This window comes from Pithys albifrons, chromosome 2, assembly GCF_047495875.1.
Source record: "Pithys albifrons albifrons isolate INPA30051 chromosome 2, PitAlb_v1, whole genome shotgun sequence".
Classification (NCBI taxonomy): Eukaryota; Metazoa; Chordata; class Aves; order Passeriformes; family Thamnophilidae; genus Pithys; species Pithys albifrons.
The window spans coordinates 25,254,110-25,280,134 of record NC_092459.1 but is presented as its reverse complement, the minus strand read 5'-3'; the positions used below and the strand labels follow the sequence as shown (position 1 = coordinate 25,280,134).

At 39.3% G+C, this 26,025-nt stretch overlaps 1 protein-coding gene across 1 annotated transcript in view; it reads left to right on the top strand.

The window, feature by feature from the left end:
* The window catches only part of EYS (eyes shut homolog), a 782,127-nt gene that overhangs the window by 467,954 nt on the left and 288,148 nt on the right, over positions 1-26,025 (top strand). Inside the window, exons 32-33 of the mRNA XM_071548512.1 lie at positions 19,303-19,493; positions 20,665-20,756. Coding sequence (XP_071404613.1) covers positions 19,303-19,493; positions 20,665-20,756 — 283 coding nt within the window. The remainder of the gene's footprint in view (positions 1-19,302; positions 19,494-20,664; positions 20,757-26,025) is intronic.

Here is a 26,025-nt window from a genome sequence, read left to right as displayed (position 1 = left end):
TTCTTTAAGCAAAGAAAAAGGTTAGGATTTACCTAGAGGTAGAAAAGTACCGTGGTAACTTTATCATGATTGCAGCCTCTGAATAATTAGCTCCTTTTGGTGATAACATAGGCAGAATTCTTTATGATGTGCACTGGCTTTGAGTAGGCTACACTTGATTACAGAAAGGAACCTAAACTAGAAAAAAATAAAGTTTGCACTGTGATTCCTTTTTTCCCCTTTGTATGTTAAGCTACTGTTGCACTGGTGATGAGAACTCGGGTCAAGAGGGAGTTAAGTTCTCTTTCAAGAAAATTCCTTCATGTGTTCAGTGAAGTTCAGACCTCTAATGTAAGCACCGTTGCATCATATGTGACAAAACCAGTAGCTGGCAAGGTCAGTCTGTAATGAAATGATCTACTGCTACTTCAGGGAAGAGGATACTTTACCAGAACATTGCCTGCTTCATCTGAAAACAGGAGGCAATGGAGTGTCTGTGTAGAAAGCAGTTATTTCAAGTAAATATTTGTAATTTTTGCTGAGAGCAAGGTTGGTTTTTGTTTTGTTTTTTTTTATTTTTCCAAAACTCTGAATGAGTTCACCTTACAAGAAAAGCTGTATGGTACATATGCTGATGGTTGACTGTCAGGTCAGGATAAAGGTTCAGATCACAGTCTTCTTGACTCAGCTGTTTAAAGGTATGCTGCTGTTCTTGGGGAACAGATACGGATGTCTAGAAGCCTAGGTTTACACTGTCTACCACTCCCATTAAATTTTGCAATGAACAAGCTGCAAGCTCCTTCTTGCTGGAGAGATCAGAAGCTACAAAAATGTGTGCCACAATAGAGAGGCACAATGTATTCCAGCAATTCATACTGAAGGTGAGTTCATGTATTTGTTTAATCTTAATAATTATGCAGGTCTTCCTATTAATAGTTCCCTGCAGATCTCCAAGTCTGCACCTGTAATCATCATCATCATGGCTAGGCTTTGCGAACGAAGATTTGAGAAGGGCACTACCCACACTTGCTGCAAGCGTGCTGGTGGCTAAAAAGGCCGATACGGGATAGGCAGGTCCGGTCACAAAAGGCACAGCAGAACATCTCCCTAGGTGACATTGGCAAGGAACGGTTCTTTCTGTGTTGTCTTTTCTCCTCCAGACTGAATCTCCCTGCATTCTCAAAGGAAGCAGCAGCGTCATGAATGGTGTGTCTCCATGAATCCCGACTGGAGGCCAGAGTGGACCATTGGTGGCAGTCAATATGGCGAAGGCTGAGGTGTTGTTTCAGGGAGTCCTTGTATCTCTTCTTCGGGGCTCCTCTCTTGCGGCAGCCGGTGGCGAGTTCACCATAGAGCACAATCTTCGGAAGGCGGTGATCCTCCATCCTGGAGACGTGCCCTGCCCAGCGCAGCTGCGTTCTCATCAGCATGGCCTTGGTACTGCTGACCCCTGCCTGTTCAAGAACAGACACATTGGTCACGTAATCAGACCAGTGGATGTTTAGGATTGAACGGAGGCAGCGCTGATGGAAGCATTCGAGAAGCCGCAGGTAGTGGCGGTAGATGACCCATGATTCAGACCCATATAAAAGACAGTACAATGGCTCTGTAGAAACTAATCTTTGTACTTTTCTTCAGGTGTTTATTGGACCAGACTCTTTTATGGAGTTTTCCGAAGGCTTTGTATGCCTTTGCTAGCCTGTTGTCTATCTCTTTGTCGATCTTACCGTCTGAGGAAATGATACTTCCCAGATAGGTGAACTGCTGGACTGACTTAAGCTCTGAATTGCCTATGCACCTGTAATAGTGTGGGTTCTAACAGGTGCTGGAAAGTGGAACAGACACGCTGTTGAGAGGTTAACAAACAGTATTTTTTTTATTACCAGAGACTGCTAAGTGACAGGAGTTTTAAGGGAAAAAAGGACAAGGAAGAGAAAGGAAGGGGAAAAACCCCAAAAACAATAAGCCCAAACAGCAAGCAATCCACTCACCAAGGGAGATCGCTCACACTAATGTCTTACTGACCCACACATTTAGATTATCCGAAGAAAAAGGCAGAGACCAAGATGCACTAGCTGGCTCACTGCAATAACAGGCATCCCTGTTGTTTGAAAGTGCAAGTTTTTCTTGCATGGCAAGCAAGCAAAAAGCACCAGTCATCTGCCCTTAAAATACAGGTGTCTAGTGACATCTGACTGGGCAGGTGTGACCAGTACCACCCAGTCCGAAGTCTCTAGCTCCACCTTCTTCTCATATAACAGTCTTCTCTCTGCACATGTGCGCAGGCACTGGAATTTTCCTGAGCATGCGCATAACTGCCTGGGGGTCTCCAAAAAATTGGGGCTGGGGGCAGCCTTCTTCCCCTTCCTCATCACTTTCTCCTCCAAATCACCTCTAAATGAAACTAGCGAATCAGAGGAGACCAATTATTTTTAGTTTACAGGGAGCTCTGTCTTCAAGGGCGAAGTTTCTCCTTTATCAATGCTTGTTACTGGTAACATGGTAGGGAAAGCATAAACTTTGTCCAGACAGCTAGCCAAAAACACAGACCAAAATGTCAACAGTTTTAATTCCTGACACAGCACCTTATCCAGGCCTTTGATCCTCACAGTGCTGAGAAACAGTGAGGTTTGAACTTGGGTGTATTTTACATATTGCTGTCTGAAATCTAGAAGCCATCACAACCTTTTACACTGCCATTAAGAGACACTGTTCTGAAAGAATCTCCCCAACAGCAGTGGATTAAAGTTATCTACTTCTTGAATGAGCAAATGAAGGGGCTCCAAGAAACCTTCAAAGTCATATTGGAAGCTGGACAGAAGATCTGCTTAACACATTCCCCTCATGGTCACTTGTTTGTCAATATAGACTGAGAAGAAATAAATTGAATATAACACTATCAGCCATCTAAACAGATACATTCAAACTTTTAATCATGAAAAGACACACAGACAGAGCTCGTATAGTGGGTAAAGCAACCTGTCAAGGAATATCAGCTACCTCTTTGTGTTATAGGCAAATCTCTACAGAACACTGTAGGTATTTATTGTTCTCCCAAAAGTCTGTTCCTGGTTGCTAAGCAACTACAGCAGTTTCTTTACACAGATTAGAGATGAACTAGTCCTGCACTTTTTTTTCTTGCCTTAAAAATAGTTGTGAGAAAATACATCAACTTAAACGCAGTTGTTCTTTATTGTGGTTCTCCTCAGCACTACAAATTAGCTGTACTGAACAAGTTGTATAAAAAAAGGCCTAAGAACAGCAGAAGGCATAAATGAGAAACAGCTTCTCTGGCAAAATTTAATTTTCTTAAAGTATTACATATGTGGAGCTTTTAAGACACTATCTTTCTGTCAGGACCTGAGCAATAGATGAGGATAGAGGAAAATTCCATTTAATTAGTTTGATATGTACCTTCCTCTCTATAAAATGCAAAATATGTAGAGTCAACACTAAACAATTATAGAAGGCTACTATTTTTTATAATATAAAAGTAGATATGTTAAATTACACCAACTAATGAGGCACTGATTAATCAGACTGTGCTTTTATTTAGATTAGGTTTCTACTATGAATCATATCTGAGATCAAAACACAGCTAAATTTTGGAACTCATCATACTTAAATCCCTGAACAATTCCTGTGACAGCTTTGACTCATATGACATACAATTTGCAACACTAAACCCAGTGAAGTCGAAATACAAAATATGTGGTTTCTTGAGTTCTCTGCTAGCTTGGAATTAACCTTAAATAGCCTTTTTTCCTTATTAATCTATAGGTGAATCTGAACATATACTATAGTAGCTTCTAGGAGTGATCTCTTGTGTTACCTTGTCATTATAGCAATTTTGAAATTTATTTGCTTAATAGAACAAAGGTTCTTGACACACTTGATTTGTTTCTGATGACTGAAAAGTAAACAGTTTCTCAAGACTTTGAAAAAAAACAGTTGGTTTCATTGTCTAAACATTTAAGGACTTGCTCAACAGAAAAGAGGGTGCAAGGAACTTAAAAATGATTACTGGTTCAGTAATGTCAAAGGATTCTGTTTGGAATCACCAGTGGTTAAAATGTTACCATATATACCACATAGGACCAGAAACAGCTCAATGATCAGTAAAATCCTGATGTGTTATCCCTTCTTCTGTCCTTACAGCTGAGCAGAAGAATTAAGACTTTTTCTTATCAAAGTTCAAGTACACAATTTAGTACTTGAGATGAGTTTTAGATAAACAGCAAAGAGTAGGGGAATCAGTGCAATAAAATGTCAGAATGTATTGAATGAATATATGAGACAAATTGGGTATTGCATCCTTTATTTCATTGTCCAGGAAAGCAGTAGTACAAGTTACTTCTTTATTTTATCTGGAAAACCATAGTGCTTAATTTTTAAGTTCATTGGATTTGAAGTCATCTCACCTTCTTTGATTTGATGCTTCCTTCTCTGAAAGATTAGGGGATTTGGGGAAACTGTGAGTGAAGAAGGTCAAGATGTCATTCAATTAACTGAGCTTTTCTTGCTTCTGCACATGAGTGAATAGATATTTCTCAGAACCTTGCAGGTGTACAGTTGTTTTTACCAGCTAGCAATTTTAGAGCCAACATCGCCACAGGCTTCTCCTTTTCTTTTTCTTCCTGGCTTTCAAGGACATATAAGGTCACTATTATTAGCATCAGAAAAGTCAGTTTTGCTAACTTAATTTACGATAGATATTGCTTCCTATACTTGACCATTAAGAGTCCATAGTTAGTCCTTAGCAAGACTTTAGACATCATCATGAATTACCTTTGAGATTAATGCTGTTGTCCATATGGGATCTAGGTAATCAGTGAGGCCCAGTAAATGTGCTGTCTGCCCTCAGCAAGGGGATATCACCAGCTGTGCACTGACCTGGCAGATCAGGGGCTAAGACTTGCCCTGGCCTCAGCTGAGTGTTTTTGGTTTAACCCCTGTGCTGCTGCCTCCCCTGCTCCAGCTTCAGCTCTGGGGGTGGCCATGCTGGGGAAGGGGTGATTACCCCCCTACCCCCCCGCCCGATCACTGCCTGACAAACCACAGCCTCTGTGTGCGTGGGGCTGGGCTGGGGCTAGAGGCCACTGTCAGGCTGTAGCTGTCAGTCTGGAAGAAGGAAGGGAGCTGTGACAGGGAACATTTTAAAAGAGCTAAAAGCAGTGACCAAGCTTGAGGAGAAAGAAATGTGACACTTTTTCTGGTGAAGACCTGAGGATGCTGACAGCTCACTGTGACCTCCCCTACAACCTCCCACCCTCGTCAGTCTTGAGGAAGACTGAAGAGTCAGCCTTAGGACCCCACAGGACACAGGAAGAATGAGCATAACAGCAAAGAAAAGGGATAGATACTAGGAAGAATTTATTGCATAACAATTTTAATGTTAATGTAGCATTTCCATATTAATTACAAAGCATGTGCTATGAGACCTTGAAAACTCTGATTTCTAGTCTCCATGTAAATGCTGTTTTCTCTTTGGCCTGTAGATTTGGAGTCTGACACTAAACTGTCTCTATGCAGAAAAATAGATGATTTTAGGGTAATATTTATCTCAAGAAATGATGTAAAATTATTCAGGCAAATCATGTTATAGAAGTTTCTCTATCCCCATTCACTATAAATCAGAATCATCCTGTGTCTCCCTTCTCTCAGATAAATGCCCTCATCTAAGGTTACAAAATCTATACTTTTCTCCTCATTATATTTTTCATGACTTTTGCCACTCCGAGGGACAAAATACCCTCTGGGCTAGCTTTTTATCTAGTAGTTAGAATATTTGCTAATACATAGACGATACAGATATTGAGTCCTAGACACAGAAAAAAAAATTAACCTGTATCTCCCACTGGCTGAAAAGTAGTATAATTGCTTTGTAGCATAAAAGATGAATCGTACCACTACCATCACTTTTGTGGCTTTGCTGTAAAAGAGAATAATTATCCCTGTTTAGTTCTTTGAAAGTGCAATTGTACATGCCAATGGACAGCATAAAATTCTGGCCTTCAGCTTCCTGGCAGCAGATCTGCATGCAATCTTTAATCAGACACCTGGCCAATGAGGAGGAGTTAGAGTCCCAGCTACTGTCTTCCCTTGTTTCTATTAGCTAATTCAGGTTCCTGCTTTGTTTTCAGATTTTGGATTATTTCTTGAAAAAGCTTAATTTCATGAGTCTTAGATAGTTCTTGATCCCATTTTGAGGGACAGATAGACACAGCAGAGGAATTTGGTTATATCACTATGGTAGAGATGCTGCTTAATCAGCAATTCCCTGAATTATACAAAGAAACAAAAAGTGGGTGTTCATTATTTAGCAAACTGAACTTTTAGATAGCTATTTTTAAAGTGGTTTTGATTATTTTGATTCTAGTGTATCTCATTATGCCTTTTTCCCAAACTAAATAAGAGGTTTAACCCATTAAATCTATGTAATTTTTTTCGTTTTGCTTTCCTAGGCATAATGCAACTGATATAAACCACTTTATTTACACTGTCTTTTCCAGACTTCATTTGCAGGTATATCTCCTCTCCTTGATTCTTACAAATGTTTTCACAGCCCCCATCCAAAAATTATGCCTTTTTTTTTTTTTTACAACATAGAATTTCTGGGTGTAAATTCCATTGTTCTATGTATTGGTAGAACAGTTAAAGTCATACAGTCAAAATCCTGTTACAATACACAAATCTTCTGAAGTTTCTAGCCAGGTGACAGCATTGTTCACTAGGCTCTATCTGGACATCTTGGACATATCCCTCTTTTTCTCTGTCCCAAAGGATTTTGCATTCATTTCTGCAGAATGGCATTATTAAAACATTAATATGATCCATAACACTCCTAAGGAAGATGAGAGCTGTAGATTAAACTTCTTCAGGTAGAGGGGGTTTGTAACATCTATGTCTCCTCTTTGCTCGTAATGTGTGTGTGTGTGTGAATTGTTGTCATGTATTAAATATGCCTTCTACCTATAAGAGAAGAAAATGCTTTTCATTCTTTCAGAGGGCTTAGCACTGAGTTCCCTGTGGATGAAGAAGCCTACTGTAATTTAAATAAGGGATCTGATTTTAAACACTTAGAACTTAAAGCTGCAAAGCAAAATATGCTGATTAGTCTAGTGCTGTGTTAACTCATTTCCTGTACAGTGTCAAGACAATTCTCATTAGACCTTTACTACAACCAAATTTTAAACATCTGACCACTTTTGATTATGTCCTTAGAAAGCTGATAAAACTTGAAACTATGCTGAAGGAAAAGTTTCATAATGAAGCTGATGAAAACATAAGCCACAGAGTTTTCTTCTTGAGAATGTGTTTTTAAGTACCAAATTTTTAACACTGAGATTTTACTGTCACATAAAATCTTGAATTTGAACATTTTTTGAAAGACATAAGTGGAGTTTCTGATGTTTTTGTTCACATAGCATCAAATACTTTCAATGTATTCAAGTGAAACATAATAATTTGGTAGGCTATAAAGGTGCAAGATAGATGTTTGATTTTTTTTTCTGTATTTTTTTTAGTATTTCTCCAATATTTATTTATAATATTAGATATAAAGAAATTCACTTCAGGATGGGAAATTTTACTTAAATTAACCAAATTGATTATAAATTTCACATCCTGTTAAGAGAAATAAACAAAGAACCTTTGCAAACCAATTAATGAAGACATAGTGAATAGCATCAACACTTGAATCAAAATTTCTCTAATGCTGGAAAGACCATCCTAAGTAATACGAGCATTGTATACTATCATACAATAGATTACACTGCTGAACTAATGCCAATTTTCAGGACAAAGCCTTTGCATTCCAGGGTTTTTCTGGTTTTCATTATTGACTATTGACACATTTGAGTAAATGAATATCATTCTGCCCAAGGTTACAATTAATACTTTTTCCAAATTTTATTTGATGTAAGCAAGGGGTTTTTTCCATCTTTATCTATATCTGCTGACAATTCCTGTCTAATGTTTAAAAGAAATGAAATATAGTGTGCTCTATCACCCAAATAATAATCTATTTTTTGCAGATATTTTTCTTTTTGTTTTCATCAAAACAGAATCCAGTATTTGCCAAAAAAATTTTCATTGACTGTTGCTGTGTGGTATTTGAGCTTAAGTTTGATTTTCTTGAGTAATCTTTACTTGGAGACATTGGGAACAACAATTTTTTTTTAAATTGTGTTTTATATAGGACAGGTAAACAATGGGCTTACTGGAGTTGAATTTTATATTTCTATGAAAGTTAAAAAGTACACTTACATGGAAGTACTTGGCATATGGCCAAACTGTGAAGAAAACCGAATAACAGAAAAACAATAGCGAAGAATTCTGAAAAGGTTTGGCTGTGAAATTAGACTATTTCCCGCTCCTATGCAGATTTTTAATTTGTACCTCAGTTCTTCCTCAAATATTTCTATCCTGATTGTTTGCATTTCATTGAGATGGGAGATATCAAAAGTAGACTAGGTGTTGTTTTATGTTCATGCTGTTTACAAAGATTTTTATGTGTTAGAGGATAAAGATACAGACTGGTTTTAGAGCTATGCACAAGATATAGAAAATATGCTAGATTTACCTTACATGATATAATTAATAGAATTTCAGCAATATAAACAAATATCATCAGAAAATTATCTAAATATTAGTAAGTATAAATTTGACCAGCTCTAGCAAAGTTTTTGAGTGGAATGACCTTTTGTATCCATAAGAAATATGTTGGAAAATCTACTAAAAAAATACATTATTTTGTTAAAGTTATGGACAAGCTCAGTAGATTTGCCTTGTGAGTGAATTTCCAAATAGCAATTGTCAGAACATTGTCTCTATCTACAGTAACTCATCAACAGAGGAAAACTGACAAAGGAAGGGCACTACTTTATATAGCTAAAAACTGTATAAATCTGCTATGATTTCTATTACAGCTCATGAAGTTATGTGGGGGTTTCTGTGATCTAGACCCAAATACTAGAACAGAGGATGAGAATGACTCCGATTAATAAGGACATGAGAAGTGTTGCTACACCTCTGGCAAAAATGGGTGCAAAATCTAAGCAGAGAAACGAGTGCTTTTTCATATTTTTTATTTCACAGACTATTCTGACTTGGAAGGGACCCACAAGGATCATCAAGTCCAACTCTTAAGTTAATGGCCCACATAGGGGATGGAACCCATGACCTTGACATTATTACAATCAAGTTTTAACCAACTGAGCTAATCTCAGGGTTAAGTTAGTTTGTGTTTTATAATTAAAAATATTTGAGAAAACAGTGGACAAGCTGAAGTGGCGTCCCCTGGCTAGAAGATTCAGCAGAGATTAATGGTGTACATAACAAGAGTAACTATGACTGTAGACTTCAAACATGTGAAGACCAACTCTTCACTTAATATCATGAAGACATTTTGCTTATGGTAAGAGATGAAATATGTAACAAAGAAGACGCTATGAAAATGATCAAGGAGATGGTGCATGTCCCTTATGAGAACAGGCTGGGAGAGCTAGGCCTGTTCGGCCTTGAGAACAGATGAATGAGAAGGGACATCATCAATGTAAACATCTGAAGGAAGAGTGCCAAGAGAATGGACCCAGGCTCTTCTTGGTAGTGCCAAGCAATAGGAAAAGAGGCAACAAGCAGCAACTGATGCACAGGAGGCAGAACCTGTTTACTGTGCAGGTGACTGAATACTGGGACAGAATGCGCAGGGAGGTTGTGGAGTTTCCCCATTGGATATATTCAAGAACCATCTGGACCCAATCCTGTGCAATCTGCTCTAGGATGACCCTGCTTGAACAGGGAGGATCAAATTACACACTGCGGTCCTTTCAACCTTACCCATTCTGTGATTCTGTGAAAGGTTTGGGTTTTTCCCATTACAGGCCTAAAACTAATCACGTTCACTGCAAAATGAGAATTGAAGTTTCTTTCTTTTCATTTTTACCTTAGAGATAAACAGTATCAAGTGTAGATACTGTTTTAAATAATCTTCTTAATTCTGTCTTGATTCTAAGATGTAGTTGTTGCACTTAAAGATAAGTAATTACAGTGCAAGTGGAATGAACTATAAATTTTAGTATGGCAGTTTCTATTCTGGCCATTACTTCATGGCCTATCTGAATAAGATATCTGAAGACATCCATCTGAACAGTAGTACTGGGTAGATTGTTTGAAGAACTTTAGCTGTCTTTGCCAAAAAACTTTTAAATACTTTATGTGTTAGAATTTCTAGGGATTACTTTGGTTTTCTCTCCATTATGGAAGAGCTAACACCATGCCATCAACGAAAGAAGACGCATTGCTGTTTTCTGTGTGTAATATGAAATCCAAATGCACTCCTACTTCCTCATCTTACTTCAGTGCAAGCAGAAGCATAAAGCTGGCAAGGACTTCTACACAGTAAATCAGTTCTTCTGCTGTTGCAGATAGTCAGGTAGTATAAATACTTTGAATATGCCTCCACCTGAGTTCTGATCACCTGACTTCTGTGTTTTGTTGTCACGGTTTCAGAAATGTCATCCGTATTCCTCTTGAGTCTGAAGCTCTTAACACATGCCACTCAGCTTAGTGACTTTGATTCCATTACAATTCATTCCTGATTTCGCCCCTTTGCTCTCTTTCACTAACTAGCTAGGATACTTTGCAGTCTTTTCTTCATTGTTGCTTGATTATCTGAATCTCATTATATTCCTAGTTTCAAAACTAGTATAGATCTGGGGGGAACAGGAGGCATGTTTTCTAGTATCACCATCTTCTTTGCTCCATACATTCCTTAGAATGTATTCTAAATATGATCAGAGTTTCCAGCTTTTTATTTCGTCTTATTCATTTTTGAGATCTATTGGAAAATTTCATGGATAAATATATATCTTCATAACACAGTTAAATATAATTAAAATTTCATGGCTTCTTCATAAGCAAAAATTCTTGTTATTGCCACCTTGTCTGTGCCATCTTGATATCAGACATCTTTACCTATTTCCTTTAATTTTTTTCCATCATAAATAAAGATATATTGGTAACTTACTTGTTTTCCAGACCTGATTGCTATCTAGGTACCATTTTAAAGCCATTTAGCTTTCAGCCATGGCCCCTCAGTTAGGTTTTCAGATAGTTTTCTGTTTAACTTGATCTCACAATCAAATTCTTTTTTAGAAAACTTCTGTCTTAACCACAGTGTAGTTACTTCAGAGTCCAATCTGTGTTTAACCAAAGACACTACAGTCAAGTGCTATACAAACACATGTATTTGCTCTGAAACACTATAAATCCTATAAATACTATAAAGGATATTTTAGAGTCATATTATGTAGACATGATGCTTTTACTATTGATATCAGTTGTAAACTTTAAAATAGTCAAAAATATGTTAAAATTAGTTCAGTGCTGTTTGTTCAAAGTCTAGTTGTAAGAGACTGAAAGTTGGTTTATGCTTTAATGGTAAAAATCTTGGTTTCTTATGGATACAACTGCTTCTTTCCCCATGGTGGATCTAATGCTTTCTATCTATAAGGGTTAATGTGCCAGCAGTGGCACTGGGCTTGGTGCTGGCTGTGTGCCAGCACATAGCACTTTGTAGAAAGGGCAGTAGGAGGAAAAGATTTTAGCAAGACGTGAAGTTCTGCTGAGAGCAAGCCAAATTATCCCCAAGGTAAGAGCTGGTCCTTATTTCTGCTGTAATAACACTTGATCCTCTCTGTGTCCCTTATAGTACATTTAAAAAGGAAAAAAACCTACAGTCTTTAGCTGAAGCAGAACTGCACACTGCTGATGTTTTTCTACATTTATATATATATATACATATACATATGTTTTTACATCTTCAGTGAGAGAATCTCTTCTATTCACCTGCTGATTGCAATAAACTTAACACCTCTTTCCATTATCTGTATGTTGATAAGGTAGCCCGCATAGTGAAAAATCTCTTCTGTGACTGGCAGACAGCAGTCACGGAGATATCAGTTATTCTGACTAAGTTATTATTGCAATTTATTGACATAATCAGGCATTGGATTTGAATTTAAAATCTACACTTGAACATGAAACAGAATCCTGCCTTAAAAACTAATACTTTAATGACAATAATAAAAGAATTTCCTGCACTGATTACATTACAGGTACCTCGTATATTTTAAATGGATTATTGCTAGAAGACTCTGCCCCTGTTTTCCCTGAGTTCAAGGAAGGGTCAAAAAAATTAAAAGAAAGTTTTCTATGTGTAGATTTTTTTGGTTTTTTTCCAACTGTAACTCTTGAGCAGAATGAGGGGAGAAGTGAAAAGGAATAGAAAATTCAGCCAACTGTCCCCTTTATAGTGTGAGTAGGGAAGGTAGGTGCAGTCCTCACTACCAGCAGCATTGCAGAATGACTGTTGGAAAAGGGGTTAAGAATAAAAATTTAGTTTAACAGCCATGACTGATGCAGGTGTGAAGAAAGAAAGATACGATAATTGCAGGAAAATACAAGGCATTTCCTGGGATTTAGGATCTAATATTCCATACCTATAAGTCAACTGAATTCTATGTATGTGCCTGTCCATGTGTGTATGTGTATGTTTAGGGTAGAAGTGAAGATATTGTGAATTATAGGAGCTCTAACACAGACGTGGTAATCTTTCAGAAGAATTTTGCATTCTACTCTAATCTGTGGCTCTGTATTAGCATGAAAAAGGAACAGTAAAGAGCATTTAATCATAACTGTTGTTTTTCTTTGCTTGAAAGGTACTTGTGGGCTGCACTGGCAACAGTTCTGGATGTTAACCACATTTTATTGTTGTCTAACATGCCAGAGTAGAGAGCATTTAAACTCTGAGAGAAAAACATAACTATAATTCCCTGCTAGTCATGCAGCACAGACTTCTGTGATAGCAAAAAACATAGGTTCACTGTAACTGTGGGTATGTTATGTGGAACCGAAGGTGAGGTGTAGCACAGTGAAATAACATTGTGAAAGGAATAGAAATAATGGTTGGAAATCATTGTTCTGCTCTGCCTTTTAGGTATTTCAGCTGAAAAGACTAAATAAAGTGTATGGAAGTAAATGAGACTCATTTGAATGTAAGCCAATTGCACATAAACTGATTGCAAACATGAAGTAGGTTATGGCATTTAAGGAATTAAAAACTAAAACTTATGGATTATTTTGCTGTGGCTGTTTTTAGGACTTGATGGAAAGATTGACCTTATTTTAGAATGCAAATGAGAGTGATTGACATGACTCATATATGAATCCTCAAAGAAATGAAATTTTTGGAGAGAAAACAAATGTAAGGAAAATGAAAGCTAGGGTACTTTCAGCATATTGAGAGTGAAAAGAAAAAAAAAAGACACCACTGTTACATGGATAGGACACAGGAAAGAGAATTTTCTAAAAGTGGTAACAAAAAAAGGCATCATATGACTAATATTACTACTGACCCTGCTTTTATAGTTTGTGACATTTAAGAAATATAGGGAGACATGACTTCTTTCTAGTTAGGACAGCAGAAATGTTTCTACTGTGGTAAAATACCTGTTTCAATTTAAGAACATTTTCTCTTATCCTTCTGTTATTCCTGACTGTAAGCTCTAAACTTCTAGTAAGACTTTCCTTCTTGGTGGCAGTATTGAGGGCCCCTATGCCTTCCCTCTCACCTCTAGATCTCTGCAGCCACTCTTGATGTGCTGTGTTACCTTGGCAGCATTGTTGGTGACCACATGGAAGAGTAACAAGGGTTAACCATGTGTGAGCTGGGCAAGCCTTGCTGGTCCCTCTGTAGATTCCCAGAAGCTGGTCCTGCCAGACAAGCTTCTGAGGGCATCACGATGGACTGTCATAATCCTGCTTCATTACCTCACAGGTGGGAGTCTTCAGTAATGGTCTCACTCATTTTTGCCCCCTTCTGCAGATATTGGCTCTGGGCTGAACTGGCTCTAAGCAGTCTCCTGAAGAGTCTTGTCTGCCTTCAGCAGTGCCCTGGGCAGCTACCTGTCTGCCCATCAAGCACTAACTGTCTTCCTGCTGCCAAGAGATCACAAGTTTCCAGCATCCCCTTTCTCAACAGCCCACTCATCCCTACCTGTGGGGACATGGCCTCCAGCCATGCCTGCTGCCTTTCTGTGTCTGGCTCAGTTTCTTCCCTGCACATGTTTCTGTAAAATTTTCCCTTCTAGTGGACAGCTGCCTGATCTCTCTCCACAACTCACTCACCTGACAGTACAGTGCTCTGCCACCTGAGCATACTGAGTCCTCACCACCAGCAGCAGCGAGGGGAGGGAGGGGACCACAGTGTAGCCATGGAAGGTGGTAGTAGGGGTGGCTGCCCAGTGTGATGGGCCATGAGCACACCCTGACTGAAGAAGCCATGGCACTTTTTAGGGTGGAAACTAGCAGCCTGTCCCAGAGGAAGCATGTGCTCCTTACGAGCTCTTTGTGTAAGCCTGAGCTGTGGATAGCCATTGGAAATCAGCTGTTGGTCTCGAGGGGTCTACAGCCAGCTCCATGAAACAGTCCTTGCTCTGACTTTCATTTTGCTTTTCTGAAACGTTTTTTCACTTGACATTCCCAGTTTTAAATGAACAACTTTTTTATGACCATGGTTTTATACTATTAAGAGTTGTGTTCCTTCTTTATAAAAATAAATGAGAATTTCAAATAGCACATTAATTGTTCAGATTTTTCATGATGAAGTCCTTCCTACAGACCATGATGCCCTCTCTTTGAAGTTAGATAGTTCTAATTAAAGAATTCTAATAAAGAATTCTAATTAAAGAATAGTAAAAGATGTAAAAGAAGTGTCCATGGAAAAGGAAAAACCAATAGCTTGAACAGGAGTATTCAAAGTGTAGCATAACCAAAAACAAAAGCAGAAGACAGAAGAAAAGCATCATTATAATCCTCTTTGTGCCTGAATCCATGTAAATTAAAGTATGTGCAGTAGACATAGAAATATATGGAGACAAGCTTCATCAACAGGAACACATGCTCATGAATATATCAGAAGTTTTTATTATCTCTCCGTGCCTTTAAAAACAAGGACAAAAATTGTGTAGCACTCAAAAAGTTTTAAATTTTCAGGTCTCCGTTCTGAAGCTGATGCAGATGAAACTCACTGGAATGAAGAAACTGTGTAGGTAGTGACAAGAATTATTGAACCTTGCCAGTCAACTGGATTGCAGACCTGCCTGTGTATCTGGTTACCATTACAGCTGAATCGTACATTAACATGAACTCTTATAAACAGAAAAACACAGAGAGCTGTGTGTACACAGGGGAACAAGGTTCAGCTGAAAGGATTTTATAGGCCAAAGGGCTTGCCTATTTCTTAGGAAAGCAAGCATTAGACATTAATAGTGAAAGATAAAATACAGCTTCAATTTTTCCTTTTTTTTGCTCTAAAGGCTTGGTCGATGAGCACTCTGTTAAGACAAAAAACTAGGAAGCCAACTCAAGAGGTCAAATGAAAAAGCTGCATGTAAGCATAGTAGGAGTACAAGCAAAGCTTATGTTCTATGACAAGAGATTGTATACTGTTGCAAAAAGTGTGAGAATATTAATAGGTAAAACCACAGTAGTGATTTATGTTAATAGCTATGGTGGAAAAGTATGTAGCCTATTTGTGATTGCAGTTAACATGTTTTTAGGGATTTTACGGAGACCCGGAGCCTCTGTGCACTGGTGCTAAATATTCTCCAGTGCTTTTTCTCATTAACTCTTTCCATATTTATGGACATAGAACAATTGTAGCAATTTTACTTCAGATGATTCTTTTATAAAGTTTTCTGTCAAGAAGCACAGATGTGTTTCCCATAAGAAGCCAAACTGACCTCAAACCAGTGGTGTAATGGAGTGTATTGGCTTGCAAGGCATCATCACTTTTGGCCACATGAAGATAAATAGAAATGGATGTCAGTCAGAATAAAGTCCACTTTTTGTCTGCAGTACTCTGTGTACTTGCTACAGTTATACACAGAAATGTAAATGTAGATGCCACTAGCTTGTGCTTGTTTTGTCTTTCTTTGAAATTTAATAGATAAACCAGTCTGGCCTCAGTTATTGGACTTAGATTATAATTTCAGGAATCATGAATAAGCTGCTGTGTTCCTTCACTCACCTTTTTTGCCCCTCACGATTACAGATTTTGCTCTTTTGTGAGATTGAGGAGCTCAGATGCCTTTTGTTAGCAAAGCACTGAAGAGCTGACATAGTTTTGACCTTTTCTCATGGGTCTATTATATGCAGTGAAATGCCACTCTGACACCCAATCCTGTCAGATCTCGGAAGCTAAGCAGGGTCAGCCCCAGTTAGCACTTGGATGGGAGATCTCCTGGGAATACCAGGGGCTGTAGGTTCTAGTCCCAAGGACTTCACTGTCTCCATCCAAGCTCACTCTGCCATGGCAGATGAACCTTGGGAGTTAAAGGGTGGAGCCCGTTCTGCGTATGCGGTACCTCACCTAAAAAATCCACTGTGCGGGCTCGAAGGACACCCACATGTGGGTAGAGCCCTTCCCAAATCTTTGTTCACAAAGCCTGGCCATACCTACATACATACATACATTATATGCTGAATAATGTGGAAAAACCCCATAAACAATAAAAAAATCCACCTCCACAAAATTTGGAAGGAATTAGAACTGCAGGAAAGAGATACTCTGTGCAACTTTGCTGTCTTTCAGTCAGGCTGATCCCCTAACTGGAGTCAAGAAAAAGAGGTGGTTAGATGTCAGTATCTCAGAAGTACGGGGGTGCCTGGGACTATCCTTGGGAGAACCAGAACTGTGTGCAGGGGCACTTCAGGGCAAAAGGAGTGAGAGAAAGATTTAGAGCTCAATGGCTTGCTCATGAACGAAAACAAACAAGGGTGAGGGATTGGAGATAGTTCTCCAAAACATTTTCTTAGAGAAATTGTCATGTCTATAAAATGTAAGACAAAATAGACTTTTTAAAGATTAAATACCTTTAAAATTATAAGGTTGTCTTTTTTTTTTCTGTGCTGGTCATTGATTAGTATTCTTTAAGTCTTTGGTCTATTTTGCTGCATATTCTATGTGTCTGAATATTCTATGGGAATACTGATTCTTGTATAGTACTGAGAATTTCTTAAGGGATTTGTTTGGGATTTGACCACAGTGATTCTGACTTTCTAAATATGTTTCTGAAAAGTCATGAAAGGATAAAATTCAGCGTATTCTTACAGTGATTTATTGGAGTTCAACATCAATGGTTATTGTTTTATCCCAGTATCATTGTTGTTGAGAATTTAAGCACATATAGTGAGGCATTTGCTATTGGAGTTGGTGTCACAACAGATTAAAATTTTACCTGCTTTGAAAAATAGAAATAGATCTGTGATCATCAGAGATACTCAAAATCCCTGTACAGAGAATTCAATGAAATTTGAGCAAGGTGAAATGGAACTATTCACTTATTGTATGTTGTGTATCATATCTAAGTTCATATTGTTGCAGTGACATTTTTCACAGGTGAATTTCTAGTATTTCTTTACATTTTCATGAGTCTCATAAAGTTAATCAAACAAACAATTGTGTGCTGTGTGGTTCAAGTGGACTAAAGCATATACCTGCTTTTGCAAAAGTCAAAATACTTAACTCCTTTTGTTACATGAATGGACGAAGGACCACATTTTGAAGTCCTTAAGAGCAGATAAGTACTGATCTGAGGCTCAGTTAAAGTATTTGGCAAGTAAAAAACTAAGACTGTATTTGTGTATGAATGAGTATTCATATGCATATTGAATACTTTTCCCTTGTAAAAACACCACACATGAAAGAGAAAAGAAAGGATGGAAAGAGAAAGAAAGGGAAGGGGGAAAAAAACAAAGTAAGGGAAGAGAAGAGAGGAGGAAGAGAGGAGGAGGAGAGGAGAGGAGGAGGAGAGGAGAGGAGGAGGAGAGGAGAGGAGAGGAGAGGAGAGGAGAGGAGAGGAGAGGAGAGGAGAGGAGAGGAGAGGAGAGGAGAGGAGAGGAGAGGAGAGGAGAGGAGAGGAGAGGAGAGGAGAGGAGAGGAGAGGAGAGGAGAGGAGAGGAGAGGAGAGGAGAGGAGAGGGGAGGGGAGGGGAGGGGAGGGGAGGGGAGGGGAGGGGAGGGGGGAGGGGAGGGGAGGGGAGGGGGGAGGGGGGAGGGGAGGGGAGGGGAGGGGGGAGGGGAGGGGAGGGGAGGGGAGGGGAGGGGAGGGGAGGGGAGGGGGGAGGGGGGAGGGGAGGGGAGGGGAGGGGAGGGGAGGGGAGGGGAGGGGGGAGGGGAGGGGGGAGGGGAGGGGAGGGGAGGGGAGGGGAGGGGAGGGGAGGGGAGGGGAGGGGAGGGGGGAGGGGAGGGGAGGGGAGAGGGGAGGGGAGAGGGGAGGGGAGGGGAGGGGAGGGGAGGGGAGGGGAGGGGAGGGGAGGGGAGGGGGGAGGGGAGGGGAGGGGAGGGGGGAGGGGAGGGGAGGGGAGGGGAGAGGAAAGGAGAGGAGAGGAGAGGAGAGGAGAGGAGAGGAGAGGAGAGGAGAGGAGAGGAGAGGAGAGGAGAGGAGAGGAGAGGAGAGGAGAGGAGAGGAGAGGAGAGGAGAGGAGAGGAGGAGAGGAGGGGGAGAGGGAAAAGGGGGAGGAGGCAAGGTAGGGAAGGCGAGGAGGAAAGGGAGAAAGAAAGAGAAAGAGTAAAATAAAAGGGAGGCCCTTTTAAGTGTAGTCCTTTGATATCTGATGGGCCTGAAGCCATGACTTCACATACCTTTTCCATTTAAATAAGAGCTGCATCTGCCCTTCTCAGGTATGGCACAGGATGCTGAAGGTTAAGAGCTATCTAGATAAACAGACAAGCTGGATGTAGTCACAGTGGATATTTTCAGATTTCACCCTAGTCCCATATTGTTTGTCTTACAATAAAGTAGTCGACATATTTAAGATGTCAATTTTATAGTTAGGTTGTGGAATATCTTCCTCCCTTTCCATACTGTGTGGTTCTTGTAAAGAATTGAAACTCATTCATTGAAGCATTTAGCTTTGATTATAACACCTAATTTTGAAAAAAAACTGTTCTTGACTTATGTTGAGCCAAAGCTGCTAGATATGTACCAAGTGTTATCATCTTCCTAGCCTATTCTTTCACTAATTGATCTCAGCTCCCTGTTTAATATAATTTGACAAAACCTTTATGAGTACTTTTATAAACACTGTGTTATCTTCAACAGAAGAAAACTAAATCAATTTTCAGATTCATGGGCATTTCCATGACAGATGTAAAAAAATGTCCTATATATTTTCTACCATTAGCAAAATAAGAAAACAATGTGTGAATAAGAAAAATGTGTTTCAAACCTTATATCTTTCAAAATTCTATCTACAGATTTCAGTTATGCTCAATATTATGGCAATTCTTACCTGGAATTTCAAGGCTTACATTTGAACATGAAAAACTTCATCCATCTGAAATTTAAGACCTATAATCCTTATGGACTCCTCCTAAATATTGAACAGAGCCCAGAAACAATACAACATTTTTTAATTCGGCTTTTCATCAATAATGGTACCTTACAGGTAAGGTCTCAAAATCTCCCCCTCAAGGAGAAGTAAATAAAAGTTATGAAGTGTAAAATTTTTTATATTTTTTCTTTTTTTTTTTTTTTACTGTAGAAGAAATAAAGCTACAGAGAGTCTTTACATCCTTTAGTGTTTTAATTTTCTCACAGTAGGTCTTCCATTTTCCTGCTAAAAATTCCAAAAGTTTACCTGTAATTATATTCTTCTGTAAGAACTGTTAAATTACTCTTAGAAACAGCATATTTGAATTATATTTGCCCTCATGTTTAAAAAGCATGACCATATTAAATAGATCTCTATAAAGTGAAGATAAACAGAAAAAGAAGAAAATAACCTTTTACTTAATTTTTTTAATATTTTGATTTATATTGTGATTTTTTATATTGTGATATTACATTGTTACTGTCTTATCCAGAAAAAATGAGATTAGTCATGGGCAGGAAGTTATCCAAGATTTAGAAAATGTTGAAAGCTTTAAGTCCATCTTACTTGTATTCATGATGAAGTAATGATGCAGAAAAATATTTTTCTAAAATATCATAAGCACCATAAAATATGAAAGTACTTTAATTGACACAAATCTATTCAGAGATCCCAGTGTGCCATGTTAAAACTAATTGAATTCACTTAATCATTCACAAAGCTGGTCAATTAAATGTAGATTTAAAGCCCAATGAACAAATGGTTCTAAGCGCACAATCAAGCTACAATTACAAGTAGACAAACCATGAAATCAAGTGCTTGTTCACATTAGTATAGGAAATTAAATAGTGCTCCAAAATGCTAAAGCTTGCATGCTACATTACATGTTTGGAAGTGTAAGGAAGCCGTAAAATGGTAAGTAAAATTCACCCGTGACCAATGTTAATTTCAGATGGGTTGCAGATGGTCACTTTCTTTGCAATTCAGAACCGTCATATCTGTTGAACAATACACAAAGATTAAAGCACTTTCATGCAGACTAGGAAGCATGTATGTGAACTTTCATTTTGCTGGTACAATAGACTTCCTGATGCAGGAATTTTAATGAAACATTAGTTTTCTTTAATATGCATGACATCCTTCAGGTTTTTATGAAACTATTTGTAATTTTTAAACTCAAATTTCTAAGCTTTCAACTGTTTATATATTAGAAATAATGTAATTAAAACTTTTTCTCACTCTGCAGTACCAGTTTTTATGTGATGATGCAGCAGAAGTCAAAAGCATCACTACCACTGCAAGAGTGGATGATGGACACTTATATAATGTGCAAATTAGGTAAGTTTACTGTTGTCTGTGTTTGTAATTGTTTCAAAGATCATATAGGTTGGGTAGTTAGTAAATTCGAAAGATATATCTCATTGACTATAAATGATGCCTGAACATATGCAATAAAATCACATTATGGCAGTGTGAACTGCTACACGTCCTTGGAAAGAATGTTTAAAACTACAGTACAGTTGGACAGTGCTTATCACATCCCTGGTGTGCTTAGTAGAAATAAATTTATTTTCATTGAAATCATGTACCACAGCAAACAGAAACATTCACTCAAGGAATGCTGTGCAGTAGGTCCAAGCTACTCAATCAGGGAAATAGTTGCATTTCCAACAATGAGAGTGTGACTTATAGAAAAGTCTTGGAAAATAGATAGGTAGGCAGAAGCAGCCTCATGACTTTCTTTGCTGTCACTGACTTGCAACTCATAATAGGATATATTATTCCTATAAAAATAACAATAACTTGCAACCAAAGGAGAATAAAATGAAAAGAGAATGAGGTAGGTAGTCGGATTTCCAAGTTCTTTGTATATAGATGTATCTAATGACCAAATATCTGTGCTGATAGAATCTACAGCCTTGGAAGAGAAAGTTTTAGTTTCAATTTATAGGAAAGTTAAGTACCTAGCAATCTCTCCAGATGCCTAGTTCCTATTAGGCAGCTTAAAATAGGTCCAAGTCCCCTTGTCCAGCAAGAAGAAAGAAATCTAGCTGTCTGCTTGTCTCTCAAGTAAATTACTTCTTAAAAAGTTTGTGGGGAAATACAAAAGGAATGAAAGCCTTTTATTGGAATCAGCCCTTTTATAGCTGTATCTGTCCAAATGTAGTTAAATGAAGAACTGTTGCAGGGCAACAAGGGGATAGTGGTGAGTGTATCCTTTATATTGTACTTTGCTGCCTCACATATGGCAGTGAGTAGTTGGTGAGAAAAAACATAGTTTGTTCTATCTTTCAGCTATCATCTCTGTCATAATTTTTTTCCGGTGTGGTAAACCATATTCAAGCTCCAACCCACATAGTAACACCCCAAATTAACACATGGAGCAAAAGTCAGTAATTCACTGCACTTGTGCTTATCACCCAGAAAGTGAATACCATCAACTAGACCTTGCTAATGGAAGCTGCAAGCAAGTGTAAGCTCCTCTCTTACCAGGAATAAATAGAACACAGCTGTTTCTACGACACTGACAAAAGTAAGATTATCTAAAATCTAATAGCATATGCAGTCCTGGTTATCACTTCCTCTCCATATTGAAATAGAGAAGGTAGATTTTAATTTTTTTAGGCAAGAGATATAAGTATCATAAAGGCATTAAGCAGCTTGTGTATGAAGAGTGACTCAAGTACTCTGCAAGTCCATTAAAAATAACAAAGGGAGAATACCAAAGATGAAGAAATCCCAAGCAATACAGAAAGTGGGTAAGGACAGGAGGCATAAAATATCTAGTTAGTTAACTAGTTTAAATCCATGAGAATTCAGTTGTTATTCCATTGTTGGTCATTCTAAGAAAGATTTAAGATCCCGAAGATTACAAAAGTATGGATACCTGAACTGTTAGCAATGTGGTAGACTTTAAGAAAAACAGCCTTTTCCCTGGAGCTGGAGCATTAGAATTGCCATGTCATTCTCATCACTCAGACATGCATAAATTACCATTATGCAATTACCAAAATGCAATTATGTATTTTCTCCCAACTCCAATGAGCAGAAAATAACCTGAATCTGTAAAACAGCCTATGACAATAGCTGGAAAGAAAAATTAACTATTTCTACGTTTTGCTTTTCCTTTTGAGCCTTAAAAATAAAATAAAATAAAATAAAATAAAATAAAATAAAATAAAATAAAATAAAATAAAATAAAATAAAATAAAATAAAATAAAATAAAATAAAATAAAATAAAATAAAATAAAATAAAGTAAAATAAAATAAAATAAAATGAACAAGTTATCTTCTTTCTTTTGCAGAGAAAATAATGGACCATGCTGATTTTTGCTATTGAAAAAGGACTGCATAATATTTGTGGGATTGAGGTTAATTACTGAGCAATTCATACATAATCATTCTACTCACTTTAGAAGGCTGGAAATGGTTTTGGACATTGTTTTAACACGACGTTCTGCAGATGGCACCAAGTAGGGTGGGAGTGTTGATCAGCTAGAGGGTAGGAGGGCTCTGCAGAGGGATGTGGACAGACTGGATGAATGCGCCAAGGTCAATTGTATGAGTCTTATGAGAGGATGGCTCAGGGAGTTGGGGCTGTTTAGCCAGGAGAAAATGAGCCTGAGGGAAGACCTTAGCACTTTCTACAACTTCCTGGAAGCAGACTGTAATGAGGTCAGTGTCAGTCTTTCCCCTCAGCTAACAAGCAATAGGACAAGAGGAAATGGCCTCGGGTTACATCAGGGGAGATATAGGTTGGATACTAGAAAAATCATCATCATCATCATCATCATCATCATGGCTAGGCTTCGCGAACGAAGATTTCAGAAGGGCACTACCCACACTTGCTGCAAGCGTGCTGGTGGCTAAAAAGGTCAGTATGGGATAGGCAGGTCCGGTCACAAAAGGCACAGCGGAACGTCTCCCTAGGTGACATTGGCAAGGAACGGTTCTTTCTGCGTTGTGTTTCTCCTCAAGACTGACTCTCCATGCATTCTCAAAGGAAGCAGCAGCGTCGTGAATGGTGTGTCTCCATGAATCCCGACTGGAGGCCAGAGTGGACCATTGGTGGCAGTCAATATGGCGAAGGCTGAGGTGTTGTTTCAGGGAGTCCTTGTATCTCTTCTTCGGGGCTCCACTCTTGCGGCAGCCGGTGGCGAGTTCACCATAGAGCACAATCTTTGGAAGGCGGTGATCCTCCATCCTGGAGACGTGCCCTGCCCAGCGCAGCTGCGTTCTCATCAGCATGGCCTCAATGCTGCTGACCCCTGCCTGTTCAAGAACAGACACATTGGTCACGTAATCAGACCAGTGGATGTTTAGGATTGAACAGAGGCAGCGCTGATGGAAGCATTCGAGAAGCCGCAGGTGGTGGCGATTGATGACCCATGATTCAGACCCATATAAAAGAGTAGACAGTACAATGGCTCTGTAGAAACTAATCTTTGTACTTTTCTTCAGGTATTTATTGGACCAGACTCTTTTATGGAGTTTTCTGAAGGCTCTTTATGCCTTTGCTAGCCTGTTGTCTATCTCTTTGTCAATCTTACCGTCTGAGGAAATGATACTTCCCAGATAGGTGAACTGCTGGACTGACTTAAGCTCTGAATTGCCTATGGTGATGTGAGGATGATGGAAGACTTCCTGAGGTGCAGGTTGGTAGAGAACTTCCATCTTCTTCAGGCTGACTTCCAGCCCAAAAAGCTCAGCAGCCTCTGCAAAGCAGGATGTTAAGCGCTGCAGAGCTGCTTCTGTGTGAGCAACGAGGGCGGCATCATCAGCAAAAAGCAGCTCACAGACAAGGTGATTCAGGGTCTTGGTGTGGGCCTTCAGTCACCTTAGGTTGAAGAGGCTTCCATCAGTACAATATCGGATGTAGATGCTGTTTTCTTCATCGAAGTCTGCTGTGGCTCTTTGGAGCATCATGCTGAAGAAGATTGTGAATAGAGTTGGTGCAAGAACGCAACCTTGTTTCACACCATTTGTTATTGGAAAGGGCTCAGAGAGTGCATCGCCATATCTGACTTGTCCACGCTGATCCTCATGTAGCAGGATGATCATTTGGAGGAACTTGGGGGGATATCCTAAATGTTCCAAGATCTGCCACAGGCCTTTTCTGCTCACAGTGTCGAAAGCTTTGGTGAGGTCAACGAAGGTTACATAGAGACCTTTGTTCTGTTCCCTACACTTCTCTTGCAGTTGTCTGAGAACAAACACCATGTCTGTGGTGCTCCTATTGGCTCTGAAACCACACTGGCTTTCAGGTAGAAGATCTTCTGCAATAGTGGGTACTAATCTGTTCAGAAGTATTCTTGCAAGGATTTTACCAGCAATGGAGAGCAAAGTAATACCTCGGTAATTTGAGCAGTTGGATTTTTCTCCTTTCTTCTTGTACAGGGTGATAATGACTGCATCACGGAGATCTGGTGCTAGTTCCCCTTTTTCCCAGCAATGCACAACAAGCTCATGGAATTTGGCATGGAGTGCTTGACCTCCATGCTTCCAGATTTCAGGTGGAATTCCATCAACCCCAGCTGCCTTGCCAGTTTTCACCTGTTGTATGGCCTTGAGTATCTCTCCCACAGTAGGGGCTGCATCCAATTCATGTTTCACCAGTTGTTGTGTAATGTGCTGAATTGCTGAGCCTTGGACTACATGGTTGGCACTGAAGAGAGTCTGAAAGTGTTCAGTCCATCGGTTCAGGATGGAGGTTTTATCTGTTAGAAGCAGTTGACTATCTGCACAGGGCTTTGAACCTGGTGTGTGGGTCCGTACACTGCTTTCAGGGCCTCATAGAATCCTCTTTGGTCACCCAAATCTGCACATAGTTGTGTCTTTTCTGCTAGGTCGAGCCACCATTTGTTCTGGATGTCTCAAAGTTTCTGTTGGAGCTTACTGCATGCAAGACAAAAGGCGGCTTTTCTTACATGGCAAGATGGCTGAGCAAGGTGTGCTTGGTGAGCAGTTCTCTTCTTCTTCAGCAATTCCTGGATCTCTTGATTGTTCTCATCAAACCAGTCTTTGTTTTTCTTGGAGGAGAACCCTAGGGACTCTTCAGAGGACTGCAGGATGCAACTTTTAATATGTTGCCAAAGCACTTCAGGAGAGGGATCTGTGGGATTATCTTTAAGTCTAGTTTGAAGGTTTCCCTGGAAGCTGTCTCTCACTGTGGCTGTTTGAAGATTGCTGACTTGGAGGCTCCTCCTTGGAATGCTACCTCTCTTAGGTTTGGGCTTGACGTGGAGGTTAAGTTTGCAGCGCACAAGGCGGTGGTCTGTTTGACATTCTGCACTCAGCATCACTCAAGTATGACAGACATCACTGACATTTCTCTTTTGTACTAAGATATAGTCATTGAGGTGCCAGTACTTGGATTGAGGATGCATCCAGGTTGTCTTCAGGCTGTCTTTCTGTTGAAAGATAGTGTTGGTGATGGTGAGCTGCCATTCTGCGCAAAACTCTAGCAGGAGGCGTCCATTGTCGTTGCAGTTTCCAACGCCATGCTTGCCCAGGACTCCTTTCCAGGCTTCAGAATTCTTACCTACTCTGGCGTTGAAGTCACCAAGGATGATGATCTTATCATCTGCAGGAACATTTTGGGTGAGG